General features: G+C 34.5%; 3 protein-coding genes across 15 annotated transcripts; all 3 read right to left on the bottom strand.

Moving 5' to 3' along the window:
• Positions 1-101: 101 nt before the first annotated feature.
• LOC106649923 (ribosome biogenesis protein NSA1) lies at positions 102-1,603 on the bottom strand. The gene has a single exon (XM_014367652.2). The coding sequence runs from the start codon at positions 1,330-1,332 to the stop codon at positions 103-105; it is 1,230 nt and encodes a 409-aa protein (XP_014223138.1). The 5' UTR covers positions 1,333-1,603; the 3' UTR covers position 102.
• Positions 1,604-2,630: 1,027 nt separating this feature from the next.
• Positions 2,631-5,858, bottom strand: LOC106650139 (adenosine kinase 2). Of its 2 annotated transcripts, none has more exons than XM_014367983.2 (5): positions 5,348-5,858; positions 4,416-4,623; positions 3,940-4,221; positions 3,461-3,869; positions 2,631-3,378 (listed from the first exon to the last, which is right to left on the bottom strand). In XM_014367983.2, exons 1-5 carry the CDS (start codon positions 5,533-5,535, stop codon positions 3,248-3,250), a joined length of 1,218 nt encoding a protein of 405 aa, XP_014223469.1. In that variant the 5' UTR covers positions 5,536-5,858; the 3' UTR covers positions 2,631-3,247. The 2 variants fall into 2 exon arrangements, with proteins under 2 accessions (XP_014223469.1, XP_014223470.1); XM_014367984.2 differs by lacking the exon at positions 5,348-5,858 and adding an exon at positions 5,094-5,320.
• Positions 5,859-6,013: 155 nt separating this feature from the next.
• Positions 6,014-16,791, bottom strand: LOC106650140 (RNA-binding protein lark). Of its 12 annotated transcripts, none has more exons than XR_001339319.2 (7): positions 16,594-16,788; positions 14,851-15,017; positions 14,156-14,701; positions 13,957-14,074; positions 13,754-13,865; positions 6,658-6,902; positions 6,014-6,268 (listed from the first exon to the last, which is right to left on the bottom strand). XR_001339319.2 is itself a non-coding variant. In XM_014367989.2 (7 exons), exons 2-7 carry the CDS (start codon positions 14,992-14,994, stop codon positions 6,208-6,210), a joined length of 1,038 nt encoding a protein of 345 aa, XP_014223475.1. In that variant the 5' UTR covers positions 14,995-15,017; positions 16,594-16,789; the 3' UTR covers positions 6,108-6,207. The 12 variants fall into 12 exon arrangements, 11 of the variants coding, with proteins under 11 accessions (XP_014223475.1, XP_014223479.1, XP_014223474.1 ...); XM_014367989.2 differs by lacking the exon at positions 6,658-6,902 and adding an exon at positions 12,902-12,958 and having other exon boundaries at positions 6,108-6,268; positions 16,594-16,789; XM_014367988.2 differs by lacking the exons at positions 6,014-6,268; positions 6,658-6,902 and adding exons at positions 8,402-8,706; positions 12,902-12,958 and having other exon boundaries at positions 13,754-13,862; positions 13,978-14,074; positions 16,594-16,791.
• Between the last annotated feature and the right edge of the window lie 508 nt (positions 16,792-17,299).

The raw sequence follows: 17,299 nt of genomic DNA on the forward strand, positions 1-17,299 counted from the left end.
GATTTTATAATAAATAATAATATGTGTATAAGGAATTTATAAAAAAAAATAAACCATATTTAAATAAACATTTAAAATTTTATTAAAAAATTATTTCAACACTTATTCGCTTACTTCACTTGAGTCACCATTAAAACTATCATCGGTGTCTAGTTCGTCACTATCATCGTCACTGTCTGGTTCAGCACTTTTTTTTATTACTTTTTTATTATTTTTAATTTTTTTATTTATTGAAGCACCATTACAGACAATATCTTCAATGCACTTCCTTTTTTTAGGTTTTTGCAGTTCCAGATCTTCAAAGATATCATCATCGTCATCATCATCATCTGAGACAGTAACTTCTTTTTTTATTTGAGGTTTTTCTGAAGAAAACTGGGCCCTTAGAACCATTGCAGATAACTTTGATTTTAGATTACACTTTTTGAGCAGTGCTTTGGTTTTTATATTATGAACGTAAAGGTATCGATCATAACTAATGCTAACAACTTCCAAGTTAGTAGCTGCAATAGCAGTAATTGCTCCAGCAGGTCCTTTATAAGTATTTAAAATTTTTCCAGGTTTGCGCAAATCTATAAGATTCATTCTTCCTTTACCTGTACCAACGATAATATGTTTATCTTCGTGAGTACAAGTTGCCAAAGCTTTTATTGCTATATCATCACCATTCATTTGAATGTTTACAACTGGTCTTCTTTGTGCTTTGATATCATACAACCGAATATGCCCGTACTTGCCAGCAGTAGCTATATGCTCACTGTTGTTTATAAAACCTATATCATTAATTCCGATTTCTACTTTCAGTTGTGTCAATTGGTCGTTTGGAACATTTTTCGCAGTGAAAATTTGAGTTTGCCTTTCAATGTCGAAGAGCTTCAAGGGATTTTCATCTCCACCTGTTGCAATGATGTTTTCTTGCATAAATGCCCTTCTCATTCTGTTTAAATTTTTACCTGCTTCGAGCACAAATTCTTCATCTCCACAGTGATTCCATAATTTGATATGTCCAGACTCAGCAGCTGTAAGCACTTGTTCATTATATTTAGCTAAACCTCTGATGGCACCCAAACCAACATCGGCGACGAATAACGTTCTTAACGAATGATTTTCCGTATCATAGATTTTGACGCTACGAACATTGTTTTTTCCACATCCTATAAGAATATTTTGTTCGTTTAGATTTTCCCATTCCATGCAAGATACCTCCCCGTGGTTGTCGTTCGAGGCTGGATTTTGGATTGTCTTGACAATGTTAGTTGTTGAAGATATATTAACTCCATGGATGAACCCCGTTGTTCCGCCGACAATGACGTCGAAATCTTTGGCTGACATTTTTGATACTTTTATTTCACAATTTTGCAAGAAATACACTTATAAGTAGATATATACACAATAAAAAAAGTCGAAGCTTATTACTTCAGAACGACGTTAATAGTCTCGATCAACTGAACGCCGGACCACGTGTTTTGAGTAAGTATAGGAGTCGCAGTGCAGACTGCAGAGGGGGAAGAGTCTTGTTGTGAAAACTGAAAACTGAAAAGGCTAGGCAAAAGTGTTCGGCGCCTGCGCATTGACTAGAGCAGAACTATGGAACATGTCGCCAAATGCCAAACTTTCTAGACTTCGATTAGGTGTCTAGATCAAGTTACCAAGGGTGATAATTATGCAAAGAAAAATCTGACTTCCTCAAACAAAGCATCCCCGAGTTTAACCTTGGACCAAGTGCCCCGAGCGAGGAACTTGAAGTGATTTTCTAATGAAAAACATCTTTCATCCACTAGCGATTCAAACAAGCGCGCTAATATTAAGGTTGGCAATGAACACTTTTGCCTAGCCTTTTAGGGTGAAAAGTTTATTTTCATATAAACATTCGTAATCGTAACATAAAATTTTAAAGTTTTTATAAGTATAAAAGAACTAATTTTTTAATTTAATTAAAATAAATAACTAATACTACATCTGGAAAGTACAATTTTTACTAATCAGTGCATTTAATTACAAAGAAAACTAAGCATGCATACTTAATTATTTAAAAAATTCACAAGCGGAGTTAATTTGCTTACTTAAAATTGCTTTATATTACTTAATTAATTTAGGTAACACTCATATTTTTTTCATGTGGTTGTGGCTCCTTAGAACTCGCCACTGCAAGTGCTGAATAATTTTTATTGACTTTTTATTACCCCAGAGGTTGTCGATACAAGCGTAGGAAATTTTAAAATATAAATTTAATAACCAATTTGATCAATTAATTTCAGAACAATTTAAAGAAAATATCTTCAATGTATTAAAAACTATATGTCTATATTATAGACAAAAAGCATGTATTATAAAAGTATGTATACAAGACTTTCTTCATCTGGACAAACCAGACCATTAGTAATATTTTAATTATTATTTTTGTGATCAATGTTAAAAATGAATAAGAGGAAATCTAATACCTGAGCCACAGATGAAATAAACGGAATATTATAGAATTTCATCATGATTATACTAACATTATGGGTTTGATTATTGTTGAAAGTTAACTCATAATATCATAATGTAATATTTTCTCATTTATTAAAATGAAAAATAAGGATTTACAACAAAATCATGCAAAAAAGAAATTGAAGCTGTAAAATGAACCATTTTTTTTAAATTTCACGAGAATGTATTTTAGAGAAATCTTTGTGTACATGTATTCATAAATTATATGCATTTTTAACAATCAAATTTAACTTCAAGTGATTCCAATTTTGATCAACACTAGTTCATTCCTAGAAATTGTATTCATATTAGTATTAAAAAATAATAACAATTTTTATGTAATACAAACAGACTATGAGCGGACATGATGAACAATATGCAAAATTGAACTTGACATTGAGTAAAGCTTAATTCATCAATATAAAAATATTTGTAAAAAGTATATATACATTTGAGCTCATTTTGCAGTATGAAAATATTTAATAGTTACATTTTAATAAAAAAATAATAATTTTATTGATCTTTTTTACATATTTGCATTTTTAGAATTACCCAGGCAGCCTTTGTCAAGATTCTTGAAAAAAATGTCAAAATAAAGTTATGCTTTTTTGTGATTTGTCAAGTTACAACATGATTATTCTCCAAAAATGGAGTGCTTGTGTCAAAAAAAAATGTGTTTTCTATCAACGTTGTTTTTAATAGGAAACAACTACAACCCAAATCTTCATTTGATTCATTTTAAGTACAATGTACAACATAAACTTCAAAAAATTGAAGCTTACACAGGTGCAAAGTCCGGTTTACCCTCATACGTACAGCCAGATCTTTGGATTATTTTAGTGGCAGCCCAGATACCGCATTTTATACATACTTCTAAGCTATGATCTTGAATATATTGAGCAAGAAAACCTGTTTGATAAAAATTATAAAACATTGCATGAGAATTCAAAAAATTGTAATTTTATTTTGAGACAAATTCTATTTTTATTACCTCCAACGAAGGCATCTCCAGCACCATTGGTATCAATTACTTTTTCTTCTGGTAATTTGACTGCAGGGAATTCTGTAACAGCACCATCTTTGACCAATAAAACAGGATGAGCACCTTGAGTAATAATGACAATCCTTTTTCTCTTAGTATTTATTTTTTCCATGTTTGAAATTTTAAGTCCTATTTCTTTCAAATCTGTTGTTCCCAAATCATTAGCTTTTGAAAAAGCTTCAGCTTCTGTTTCATTTCCAAATAAAATGTCAACATAGGGTAGAGCTGCTCTCATGGGTTTTTTAAAGAACTCACATAAAAATGGAGCACTCAAATTCATTGCAAATACTTTGTTGTTTTCAAAAGCATGTTGTGCTACACTTTGTATCGTTTCTGGACTAACTGTCAAGAAAAATCCCTAAAAAAAGTTGTGAAAATCAATTATCATCACAAAAATTAATAATCTTACAAAAATGAAGAGTATTTACAGAAACATAAAAATATTGAGCATCATCAATTAGTTTTCTATTTTCTGGAACTTCTATGTGAGCAGGTGAGAAACAATTAGCTGCTGCCAAGTTTGCACAAAGTGACCGATGTTTTCCATTGTCTGTGATCAACACAGCGCAGGTTCCTGTGCATTCCTGATCAGTATATTGATATTTCACATTCAAACCACTTTCTCTAGCTTTTTCTTCCAAGATTTTTGAATATTTATCTTTTCCAACGCATCCCATATAAATTGCCACTTTAGGTTTTTCCAAAAGCCACTGTATAAACAAAGACATTTATATTTAAAAAATAAACTTTTTTTTAAGAATACTTAGTTAATTAATCAAATTATAAAAGAAAAATTGAAATTTTTTTTCCAGTGGAGTCAATCTCTCACAAATAAAAAGACTCAATAGAATTTATTAATTAACATAGAAACCTTGATCTTAGGTAAATAATAAAAAATATTTACTTGGGCAACTCTCATTGTATTTTGAACAGAACCTCCAGCAATGAATTCTGCATTGTACTGTTCAATGAGCTCATCATACAATGGTTTATGCTCTTCATTGGCCAAAATTGCATCATTGGCTTTCAAATTATACTTTTTCAGGAAGTCTTCATCTACTGCTGCAGAGATGTCCAAAAGAGGATTACCAATACCAACAACTAGTCCTTCTCTGTAACATTTATGACATAAATAAAATCAAATGACCATGAGGAATTCGTTGCCAAACATCCAAGAGATAAAAAAATTATCTCTATTCTAAAGCAAATATTTGAAAAACAAACAAGTTATCATGCGAAGATTATTAGTACTCCGCGAGGGCCGCACACTTCCAGTTCTGTTAGAAAATAATTTTTAAAACTGGATAAAATCATTTGGCGCAATAAACGTTGTATACATTGCATAACGAGATCTATTCATCCGTCCTTCGGTAATACGATCGTATATAATTTATGCACATCTCGTCAAAGCACGCACGTGTGTTAGTGCCACACACACACACACATAATGTATGTATGTGTGGGTACACTTCTTTGCAACGCATTAAGATAAGTAACGAGCTTTCGCGGCACGAAGCGAGATTATTAGGAGTTGGAAAATTAAGGATGGATATTGGAAAAAGAAAATGAGGAAATATCTCGCCTTAAATTGTAGATGCTAGCTGGATGACAACACGCCGGATTGTTTACGCTCCTTCTTAGAATGATAATGCAACTGGACGTGAGATTCAATAACTCGGCCAGACGTTTGCTCCGACTCATTTAAATGCACACATAACCTCGCTACATGCGTGTATGAACGTTTTTGCTCTTCCGATTGTTTTTCTTGCAAAGGCATCGCACGTAATAACAATTGTAGCGATCGTCGATTTCGCGGAAAACCTGGTTGGAACTCACCTTAGTTCTTTTGCCATTTCTAATGAGCTTGACACTTGACCGGTGCTTAAGAATGAAAAGTCCGAAGATTTATGTGTTGTGGCAAGTTGCAGACGAGATAAGGCCTCGTGGAGTTTTCGTTGTTTCTGCTCTGTCTGCGGCGCTCGTGAGAATACCCGCCAATTAAGAGTGTAACGCGTGCGTAACATCAGCAGTCAGCACCGACAGAAGCAGAGCAACCAGTGAGAAAAATATTCGCTGCGCGCGTGCAGCTCGCATATACTATGACATATGTGTACGAACGGAAAAGATATTTTTGTCGTCTGCCTTGTACCACACACTGGTAATGAATCAACAATTCATGCATGCATTGTATGTATGCAGCAGATAAACGCGTTGTAACAATCTCGTTTGGTTACGTCTACTTACATACACAGGTTCGCGTATGTATGCACATTAACGAATTGGCAATCCAGTATAGAGGATCACGTGAGCTCTCCCGTGGATTAAATGACGCCGACGCCGCGATAAAAGTGTTTAGTAATTTTTCTTTTTTTTTTTTTTTTTGCAAACATATGTCTTGCGTCTTGAATAACAGCTCGAAAAAAATTATTTTGCGTTTATTCCTGCTTCAAGCCAAGTTTTGTTTTTGGAAGAGTACAAAATTAATTTTTTCGAGAATTTTTGTGTAAAAGTAAAAAATTTTTTATTCATATATCATCATCAATATACATTAGTCGATATTATTACGTAAAAGTTTTTTTCTCTCTCTCTCTCTTTCTCTCTTGTTCTCAGATTCTCAGATTCTTACATACATCACACACATTCACTGAATCATAAATTATTTATACTGAAATAGTAGCATCTTGTGTATTCAGATTTCACTGGGGAGTCGGGCCAGGTGGTGGTGGCGGTGGTGGCATCGGCATTCTATACATCATGCTGAAAATCATAAAAAAGAACTTTCATTAAAAACCTGGCTCCTTACAAAATGCTTAAAATATCACATCAAATAATGGGAAAAAATTCAAATGTTATTATTAAATTATTGATCGAATTCGGTATCGTGACGCAGTTCACCTGGACATCAAAGACCAATCGAAAAAAGTTTAAAAAAATAAAAAAATAAAAATAAATTAAAAAAATTCTTTTTTGCCTTCTTTTCATTCAGGCTGTGATCGTATAAGCAATTTGTTAGCAAACACGTCGATCTTTTTTTACGAAAATCTCGCGCCAATGACGAAGAAAAAAAGCGCAATAATGAAACGAAAACACACGCAAAACAAATGGCCATGATAATGAGCGCCGATCTAACTACTTTATCAAACTACCTGTATGAGAGCACCGGTGAGTTTGCTTATTGCGTGTATGTGTGTCTTCGGTCATCTTCGAAAAGCCCAAAGAATCAATAATCCAGGCTATCAACAGAAATCCTCATGAATAGTTGACAGCAAATTGTTCCCTTTCTCCCTCATTTCCAGCACCATCAGTTTAATTATATTCAATAATCCAATTTATATCTGATTGAATGTTTTATTTATACAATCAGCCATTTTGAGGGTCGACCAATCTGCTCCTATACAGCATATGCAGCATATACACATAAATTACATTAGAGTGTGCAATTTTCGAATTAGTCAAGATAGTTGCGAATCTGATTCGATAAAATCATCGCTCTATTATGAATAATAATTATTATGCATTTACGTGCTCCGAGATAAAAGTATATATTATATATATATATATAATATATTGCAAATGATGTTTCAGTTGAACGATTTTAATTGAAGGTGTCAAATACATATATATTCACACATGAAAGAGGAGTCATGATTTGAAAAATTATAGATTAAAATGGACTTATTTGGTTTACATAAATATTAAAGGCTTTGGCTATTATCAGTCAGAGAGAAATTTCAATGTAGCTGGTAATCGATGAACTTGTTATATGGATGGAAATTAGTTAACTTTTACCCCGTGCACACGTGGAACGAAAAAAAAGAATGTGGCTAAATCATCACGGCGACCAATGGGCTACTACAGACATAATTGCTAAAGAAAATAGTATTGTAGTACATGATCACGTCATTTGTATGATTTCGTCGACGTTTAGTTCTTTTGCATTTTGAATACCACTATTACGTACGTACACGTTGGATGGGCGCCGTTGTGGATCACACCACAGCTTAATCGTTATCGTGTATTAAAGGCATATTTTTCGAAAAAAATGTATGAATATCTACAATGAATGAGGCGAAACATTGGGTTTAGCCGGTGGTTTCGACACGCAGTGCACGTCGCGCGAGTCGTTGGGCGTTGAGCGACGACGATGACGACCACGACGACGACGTAGGAGACGGCGGCCGACGTTGAATAATCGAAGGTAGAGACGACGCGCTTCTTCCCAAGTGCGAGTTTTTATAGGCGTTTCTATAGACTAAATAATAGTGTTAATTGCTTACATTCATTATATTGCATCATTTACCATCTATCAAGTCATGAAACTCAAGTTATTGATTTGAAATAATAAACGTAATCAAAAGGAGAAGAAAATAGCAAGACAACTACGTAAATAATTTAGTAAAATCACTGCATCTTTAGAAATTTGAAGATAGAGTAAACCGAAAAATCAAAATTTTTAAATTTTTAAATTGGCCTAAAATATAAGAACCTATAGCAAGAACAACTATATATTCAATGCTTGGAATTACCTGTAAAATGTTCCGTTAATATCCGAATTGAGCCTCGACGGAGCTAATATGATCCGTTTACTCCTCAGTTATCACGAGTTGATCGATACGAGGAATGTTATATGCATCGATAAACGTCATTATTATTTGAAAGAAAATCGTCAACTTTTTTGATTGGCTTTAGATAAAAAGCGATTTAACGTTTCAATAAAACGTCTTCGATTCATAATTTCAAAGATCTTGAATGGTTCAAATAATAAAGGTAAGCCATTCATTAAACGAAAAAAATACAGTTAAAAAAAGAAAATGGATCATCAATGAAATAATTCCATAAAATGTTCAAACGGTTTTTCAGGTTTACGATAGCATTAAAAAAAACACGATCTTTGGATTATCTTTAATTATCTTAGTCCTTTATTAAAAATTAATTGAGAAGTATATTATAGATTATGATACTTTCTAAGGTATAAAAAGGTATGATGAAATCGGTCACATGTTTGCTTACGCATGTAATGCATTTTTTTTTTCGTGTTATCAATCACTTTTTCTCTAGCTCGCACGTTCCGGATTAAATGCACGGCATTTGTTCTCTAATACGGTTTGTAATCCACACCTGGATAAGAGACAAGCGACTTATTCGCGCCGTACCCACCGTGCGAAACGCCCATGTTGTCCGAGGAACCCATATTTCTGCAAAAATCAGTCACGAAACGATCTTTTAAAAATAGAGAATTAAAAATCGACCATTTGGTTTTGTCGTTGCTAATAGCAAGAAAAAAAAATTCGACACGTAATATATATCCACCTTGAAATCATAAACTATAACTTTTATACGCAATTATCATGTCCAATAAGAAATCATAATGACTAATAAATATATTATATATAAATTTTCTAAGCATGAAACGGCATAACTACGATTATTAGTTAGCAAAGTGTATACTGACAGAAGAAAATAAATGTTACCGTCGAAAACATGCCTAAGGTTGAATTGTAAATTTTTTAATTTTACAGCTAATACAATTTTCTCAAATTAAAATTTGCTTGCTCCTGTTAAGATTTTTTGTTTACAGTGCAACCTTATTTTCGACATTTTATCCGATTCACCTTTAGAAAAGTAATAGGCAACGAAATAAAAACATGAAAATTTATACACGTAAAATAAAGTGTAACACAACGTATTTATCATTGTGTTATCACTTATATTCGCAAACAAATAATACATGGAAAAAAAGAATTAAGAGAAGAAAAAAATAGTAAGGACTTTTCATATGAAAATGCTGAAATCCCCTATAAACTTTGACTATGGTGTACTTCTTTGAGCATTAATAAGTGAAAAAAAGTAGACATTTTCAAAGTAATTCGTCGCCAAGAGATCAACGGTAAGCAACGCTTGGTAATACGCAATTGAAGAGTGCGGAAAAGCACCCATGTAGTCAAGCATCTATTTTTAATAATCTACTACCTTGCTAATATACATTATGTTAAAGCGAAGCATTGATACATTTTTAAACAGCGATAATGTCTTCATTTTAAGGCAGTTTACTGCTCATCTATGCAAGACATTTTCATCGAAAAAAAGTTTCCTTCATTTTCTCTAAAATTTAAAATTGTTCTAGTTCGTTCAATGGGCGCTCAATAAATGATGAAAATGGTTGTTAATAATGATAGGGTTCAATGCAAGGTAATTCAAGGTATAGGATTGGCATTGTGTAATGGTACAGAGCAGATCAAAGAGTAAAATGATAATGATGAAAAAACATTCACGTTTGACTGTTTATGATGAAATCCACAAGTATTACATGTTTCAGTACACAGATTTCTTTATTCATTTTATTTTAAATAAACAATTACGAGGAAGAAAAGGATTACTATCGCATCGTAATATATACTTAGCATATATTTCTATAGATAGAGTGAAAAAACACGACGAACCATACAAAAGTCATTATTTTTTTTGTTAATGACATCCGAGCAAAAATTCAGCTGCTGCGCTGCGCGTATCGTAACATTTTACTTAATCATTAATTGCTGTTTTTATACTGTAATCGCATATTATTAATTCTTGCTTCGAGTACGGATAATCCTAATCTACATGCTAACCTTAAATTAATTTCATTTTTTTCATCATTTAATTGTTTAAGATACAGCTAATCCATTCTGGCTTTCGTTCAAACTAGACATAACGTTACGTACAGGAGAAAAAACTATTGAAAAAATCTAGCTGTTTAACGAAATTCAACTTTCAAATCGATTAACCAGCTAATGACTAATCAAATGATTAAAATTTTGACACATTACTTCAACAGCTGAGCGATTAAAATGGGCGCAATTTACAATCATTTAGAGATTGAATTTGCCCTTCTACAACATTGATCGATAGGCTATCACATACAAAAAAAAACAGTGTACGAGAACTTCAGCCGAATAGTTAATTAATTTCGTTTTTTGAGTAATAACATAGTACACGCATAGTCCGACCGTTAAAAACTCATGATTTTCATAATTCATCATAATTTTTGAAAGTGTCTCGTTCAAATTCATTTTTACAACTATTCTTGTAAGTTAATTTATCCAAGGTAAGTGAATTTAGTCAGTAAGGTTACGTATTGTAACGTTACAAAGTTTATTGATAAGTCACTTTTAATTCATTTCATTATTCAAAACCTATCGGTTCGCAATTTTGATACTAAATTCCGGAGTAAATGCTACATTAAAAATCATTGGTAGAATAAATAAATCTGCTAAATTAGTTTTAATCAATTAAATTGGACTTGAAAAAATGACTATAAAAAAGGAAAACTTTCGTAACATCGACAATAAGATTCACGCGTATAGTCATGAATTTGTCTACATGTTTCGATCATTTTTATCTAATATAATATGAATAAAAAGAGGGAAAAAATATCAATGATTCATATTGGAACATCAACTCCGCTAGTCCGCTTGAACACCCTGGCCTTCATGAAAAAAAGTTCACACAAAAACGAGAAAGCTGGCACTATAGCAAAGGAGATCATTGTGAGACATGGCTTTTTCGTTACCCATATAGAGTACTAATTGCTCGTCTGACACAAGAACTCTCTTTTTCATCATCATTATCAATAATAATCGTAATCATTAATCTTTCCGCGATTTTATAAGCAGCACTGGCTCGTCACATTATGATACCTACAAATGCACACATATATTCGTAATAAATATATATATTTATATAGATTTATACATATAATATTTTATATGCATAAAACAATGGCGAGACATTGATGAGAGCTGATGTTCTCGATTCTCATATTTGCACACTCGAATAAACATCATCATTTTTTTTTTCAACGACGCGCTATTTGTTTGCAATGACAGATTCAAATCTCGCCATTTTCTCATACAAAATGTGTAAATTGAAATTGTGTGTTGATCAAATTTAGGGCAATACTACATACACGACGTCGCCATTTGAGTACAATTATTAATAATCATAAACCATGAATGTTAAATACCATAATTCACCTAAATATTGAATAATATAAGGTGAATGGGTAAATATTGCGTGTGTGGGTATTGAGTTAAACTCGAAATAACCGTATAATTCCATGTCGTCGGGAAAAGAAGTGCTACGTAGTGTTTGTCCTTGTTTTATAGATAACAATATTAATGCAGATTAAGATTAGCGATTAATTATATGGTAAAGTATTGAGCTTGTGGCGTCGATATCTCCGATCTACGGCTGCCCGGTCATTGCAAGAGTCACACCCGATTGAGATAAATAGAAGGAATCCCCGAGATCATCAAGCTCCCGTGTCAAGACGTGTCTGATTGTTATTTACGTCCCTTCCGAGAGGTATTGCTCGTGCGTTCTGCGGCCGGCGGCAGTGACGACGACAGCGACGACGCTCGCGCTTCTCGAGAATGTGACAAATGCACAAACACGGCGAGGCGAGCGAGCAATTGCATTGCGTGCGGGCGGCCGGCGACGAAGGAGAGGCGACGACGACGACGTAGTGTTTTCGTGCGGAGGTATGTTGTCCGCGACGAAGGCTCAGCGGCTCAGCGGCGTCACAGGGAGATAGATTTAGTATGGTGCGAACCGGCGCGACGGCGATGGCCCTCGGATTCCCGGTCTGGTAAAAGCAGAATCACAAAGAAAACATGTAGGGTTTTTCTTTTCTCTCTCAAAAGTTTCACGTCAGTCTTTCAAAACAGTTCTTCAAATTTTTTATTTGCTTTCAATTTGCCGAATTTCAATTTTGTTTGTGAAAAAATTGTACATCAGGTACGGCGGTCATAAAGATGCACGGGTTAGGTTCAAGTTTACTATTTGTCAACAAATTTTTTTTGGAAAAAAAAGAGGTTCAAAAATAGAACAAAAATTCTAGCAAGTTTTTTCGCGCGAGCGGAAATAGTTATTATATACTTTTAAAAGTAGTAAGCATAGTGGTAGATCACAGTTACAGAAGAATATTGACGTGTGAAAATAAACAGATTTTTCATAAGTTGATCAAACAACGTTTTTAAAAATCAATGGCTATAATTCCAGAAAATTATCAATTCATGATCAAATTCTTCATCAATAATATAAAAAAATGATTCAAAACATAACATACATCAAAGTGCTTGCTATCTACTTAATGCACCTATTGATGATATGAATTTGATGAATTAATTAAAATGAATGGTAACTCAAAAAGTATAAAATCATTGAAACAGCTCAAAAATCAAGCCAAACGGATATTCAAATTTTGGTTGTTAAAAATGATAGAAGCATCTTCAATTCAGGAAAAAATAAAAAATATACACGCTGATCAAACTATTAGTACATTTTGAAACTAACAATAAACAAAAGATTGTTCGGGTTGGTGTGGTATTTTATTTTGACTAATTCACTCACCTTGCATTATTAACTGAAGGTTGATTGGGGTCCTCGAAATTCCCTCTATTATTGTAGCTACAAACGATTATCAAAGTTTTTGTTACTCTCATGGATCATGATTTTTGAGCTTAATTTGTTTCTAAATTTAAATGATAAAAATGAAGTCATGGACCACAAGAGTTCTTATAATCTAATGAGAACAGTTAATTATTCGAGTCTCTGTATTCGCGGAAGATAATTTGAGAAAAGCCAAATCATAAGTCAAAAATCAAACTTACTGTTTTATGTGACTTGAACGTTGGCCATTAACTGTATCTTTAAGATTTCTTGTATTCATGGGTAAGCTCGGTATGGAGCAGGAAAGGAACTGAAATTTAGAATGTAAAGAGATGCCCAATTGTGATTCAATGTCTAAGTTTGCTACTGAGTAACCTGGTTTTCTCAGTCATCAACACGGTATCAGATATAAGATAAATTTTAAGTTACTACTAAGTAAGACATAAAGCAATTCTACAACTAAGTTTGAAACTAATTTGTAGTTGCATTTCTAGAACCACACCTACCCGATAAACACTATAGTCAAATTGGCATATAAATGTAGAGAAAATATAATATTTAATTATCTACTGGTGTAAATACATAGAATAAAATGTTTCTTGAGATTTAGATAACGTAAGAGTTATGTTACAAGAATGATATGCAAGGATATAGGTTAAGATGATTGTATGTATGAAGTATTAGTAATTTTGTTATAATCGCATGAACTGTTAATCCAGCCTAAAACGTGTACTAGTAAGTGTTAAGCTAGATCTTGGAGCGCATACGACCGATTCAATCGCAAATGTTATGTAATGTAAAAATGTGACTCACCTTCCAAATCTTCCATTGTTGCCTGCTGGTGGTGGTGACCGCCGGCTGAACATGCCATAATCTTGGCCACCACTTCTGAATCCAGTATCACGCATTGAACCCATGCCAGCTGCTTTTATAAATTATCATAAATGAAATTGTGAACGCAAATATATATATTGAATGATAATGTAAAAAAATAAAAATAAAAACAAAATACTAACTGTTATAATTGCCAGACATACCAGTCATACCCGTGAACCTTCTCTCATACAAGTCTCTTGATTCGTCAAAACCACGACGATCATAATAGCTATCATAGTCTTGGAAAGGAGGATAGTTCTAAAAAAAAATAAAGGATTATTGAGTATGATGAACCATGGATAAAATTGAATTTTAGCTGGAGTATAAATGAAGACTTACTCCAAAGCGTGCTCCTCCCATGAGTCTGTCCCGGAGAAATGGGGGAGGTGGTGGTGGTGGGTAAGGGTCGCGACCAAACATTCTGTCTCTGAAACCATTCCTGTCAGGGCCACCACCCATACCACCCTTGGGACATTCCTTTGACCAATGTCCACCTCTACCACATCTGTAGCATTGCTCTGGATCACCCATGCCTGGCCTTTGGCGGACACGACTGGTTGAAATTTGTACTTTCATAGCTTCTCCATCAACAATTTGACCATTCAACTCCTTGATGGCTTCATTAACATCTCCAGATGCCTCGAGATGGACAAAACCATAGTTGCGAACAATGTCACACTCAACCACAGTACCATACTTTGCAAAAAGTTCACGAACTTGAGGAGCCTTAGTATTATCAGTTAGGTTACCAACAAAAATTTTGGTAGTTGGAGTGTTGGGTCCTTTACGGCTCTTGGCAGCTTCACACTTAATGGGCTGACCATGAACCATGTTACCATTCAGGTTTTGAATGGCATTCCTTCCTGCTTCTTCATTTTCCATGTGCTAAAAAGAAGAGATTTTTGTATTTTTACTTATATTTCCAATTTTCATTTAATAAAATACAATCCTGATATAAAATTGTATCTATGCTCCAGTATGCTAAGGATATTAATTTAAAAACAACACAGAAGAAAGTAAAAGGATAAACTTACCACAAAGCCATAATTTTTCACGACGTCGCATTCGACAACCTTGCCGTATTTTTCAAATAACGGCTTGATGTCGGCGTTGGTCGTCTTGTCGGCCAAGTTTCCAATAAATATCTTGAAAGTGCCTACGCTGCTGAAACCTGGCATCTTGGCTGCTGTCTACAGAAATCCTAAACAGATAACCACAAAAAAGCGATGTATTAATACGATCTTCAAGTTTGCAACGTCTTTTACGTAAATAATACGGAAAAGAAAAACCAATGACTATGAAATATCGCAGCACAGCGACAATCAACTAAAAGCTACGTTCACTGCGATTATATAGGTAGGTATATAGAAAACATACCAATAGTTCGATGAATATAAGCTCGAACAGAAAAATTTGCAAGGTAACTATTTTTGTTAAAATAGCTTGTTGTACGAGGGTTAAATTATAAAAACGCAACCTTATAAGAAAAACTATTGACGAGTTGATACGTGTTGTAAATGCGAGTTAGTGGTTCCGGAAACTTCCACGGGCGCAGGCGCGTCGAATACGACAAGATGGCGCTTTATAGCATCACACGCACACACGCACAGAAGTATTGTACACGAACTTCTTTCGGAGCAACGTATAACGTATTCGAGCTGTCTCTGTCTCTTTCTCGCTTGGATTCGACGCTCGCTCCTCTTGTGTTTCGAGCAACTTTCACCAACGCCCCGTGCGGTTTGCATCCCCGTATACAAATTGGACAATTAACATAACGTTCATCGTGGCTCATACGTTTTTCCGACCACGCACACACAGCTCCAACACTTGAGTATACAGCTTCCGGTTTTGAGCGAGCATATATTTACAGACTCTGGATTTATTGTTTTGATAATGTCACGAATATCCACAAATTTGCCCGGTTTCAAGAAGACCTATGCAATAGGTGGCGTCCTTAAAGGGTTGAAAAAAAAAAACATTCAAGTGCTCGAAACTTCATTCAAAAGGTTTAATTTACAGCGGGTGGCGCCCCGCGAGCCAAACCTTTCAAGGATATTCCGAGAGAAAATAATCGATATCGTAACGTCTCGCGTCCGCCGGTATTGATGAAAGTTCTTAGGAGTGAATGAGACGACGTTAAAATCGTCACTCCATTATACTCGTGGCAAAATAGGTAACCCTTAACATGCTCATTATATAACCTGTTTCTATTGAAGAAATTTGAAATGGAAGCTTTACTACCCGAGGATCCCACGATGGCATTGATGTTTGAGAGGGGGTAGACTCTTGTACATTGTTGATAAAGGCAAGTTGTTTATTAAAAAAACAACAATGCAGACGCCCAGAGACGCAAGTACGAGTCCAAATGTGTATACAGAGAGAAAGAGACAGAGAAACGTGACTATGTTGTCGACTCAATGCCGTGCAACAGCAATGGCGCCGCGTAAGCGGCATGTATCGTGGGTTCACTCAGCAGCATTCGTAATAAGTGGTGTGTTTTGTTGTCGCAATTAATCAACAATAAGACATGGCATATTTGTACACTCGTCACAAAGTCACAATTGCACAGGCACACACCTACGCACGGGAGCACTTTTTTTCTACACTCGTCATGAAAGATAACCGTGACACGAAATTAAAGGAACCGTTACTATTCGAGCAGTAATCACATAGAACAAGTACATATTTGGTAAATACACTTGCATGAGAAAGACAACAAGCATTTGAAGGATAACAATTTAAAAAACCTAAACGAGTTATGACAGCGGGGTACTTACCGAATTGCCGAAAATGAAGGTGAGAATTATACTGTGTGGTACTGCACTGCCTGTATACTGTAGCGGTGTAGATGCGGCGGAAAATGGCGGCGTCGCGCGTCGGGCGGCAATGGATTTCTATATAAAATGACTATATATAAGGACCGAAGCAACCGGCGCAGCGTTCCAATTGCTACTGTGTTGGGCCACGCAACATAGAAAAGCCGCTCAGTCGCGTCACCGCCGAGCGCGATCGACGCGCGCACCGTTCTATGCCTACAAATAACAAAATGTATAGCCAGCCGGGCAGTGGCGACAATATCTCGACTAGCGGACAGTATAATGTAGAAGAGACTCGCCCGCGGAAATTTAAACTTCTTGTATCGCATCGTCTTAACCAAAGATGAAATAGATTTATAACTTGAACAACCAACAAAATTAATTGGAATTAGTTTAATATTCGAGTGTGGAGTTGTACCTAAAACGATAAAAGAGCAGAATTTATACTAAAAAAACACCAATGCATCCTATTATTGTCTTTTCAACTTCAGTAATACAGACCTTGATTGGGGTACAGTTAAAAAAAATAAAAAATTAATTTTAAAATTAACTGTTTTATATAAATAATAATCAAATAATACGTTGTCAGAATTTCATTTCGTCAGTGCATTCATAGACGGCTTTTCTCAAGAAAAATTAAAATAAAATACATCTACTAAAATAAAAG

Source organism: Trichogramma pretiosum, unplaced genomic scaffold (assembly GCF_000599845.2).
Source record: "Trichogramma pretiosum strain Unisexual culture from Peru unplaced genomic scaffold, Tpre_2.0 scaffold15, whole genome shotgun sequence".
In the NCBI taxonomy this organism is placed as follows: Eukaryota; Metazoa; Arthropoda; class Insecta; order Hymenoptera; family Trichogrammatidae; genus Trichogramma; species Trichogramma pretiosum.

What these genes read in the sequence shown, in the direction of transcription:
- LOC106649923 (XM_014367652.2), bottom strand. Translation starts at nt 1,332, where the DNA reads ATGTCAGCCAAAGATTTCGACGTCATTGTCGGCGGAACAACGGGGTTC.
- LOC106650140 (XM_014367985.2), bottom strand. Translation starts at nt 14,994, where the DNA reads ATGCCAGGTTTCAGCAGCGTAGGCACTTTCAAGATATTTATTGGAAAC. An exon ending in TGAAAAATTATGGCTTTGTG is followed by an intron (nt 14,702 to 14,850) that starts GTAAGTTTATCC and finishes TCTTCTTTTTAG; the next exon opens with CACATGGAAAATGAAGAAGC. An exon ending in TATGTCTGGCAATTATAACA is followed by an intron (nt 13,866 to 13,956) that starts GTTAGTATTTTG and finishes AATTTATAAAAG; the next exon opens with CAGCTGGCATGGGTTCAATG.
- LOC106650139 (XM_014367983.2), bottom strand. Translation starts at nt 5,535, where the DNA reads ATGTTACGCACGCGTTACACTCTTAATTGGCGGGTATTCTCACGAGCG. An exon ending in GAAATGGCAAAAGAACTAAG is followed by an intron (nt 4,624 to 5,347) that starts GTGAGTTCCAAC and finishes TAAATGTTACAG; the next exon opens with AGAAGGACTAGTTGTTGGTA. An exon ending in CTCAATATTTTTATGTTTCT is followed by an intron (nt 3,870 to 3,939) that starts GTAAATACTCTT and finishes AACTTTTTTTAG; the next exon opens with GGATTTTTCTTGACAGTTAG.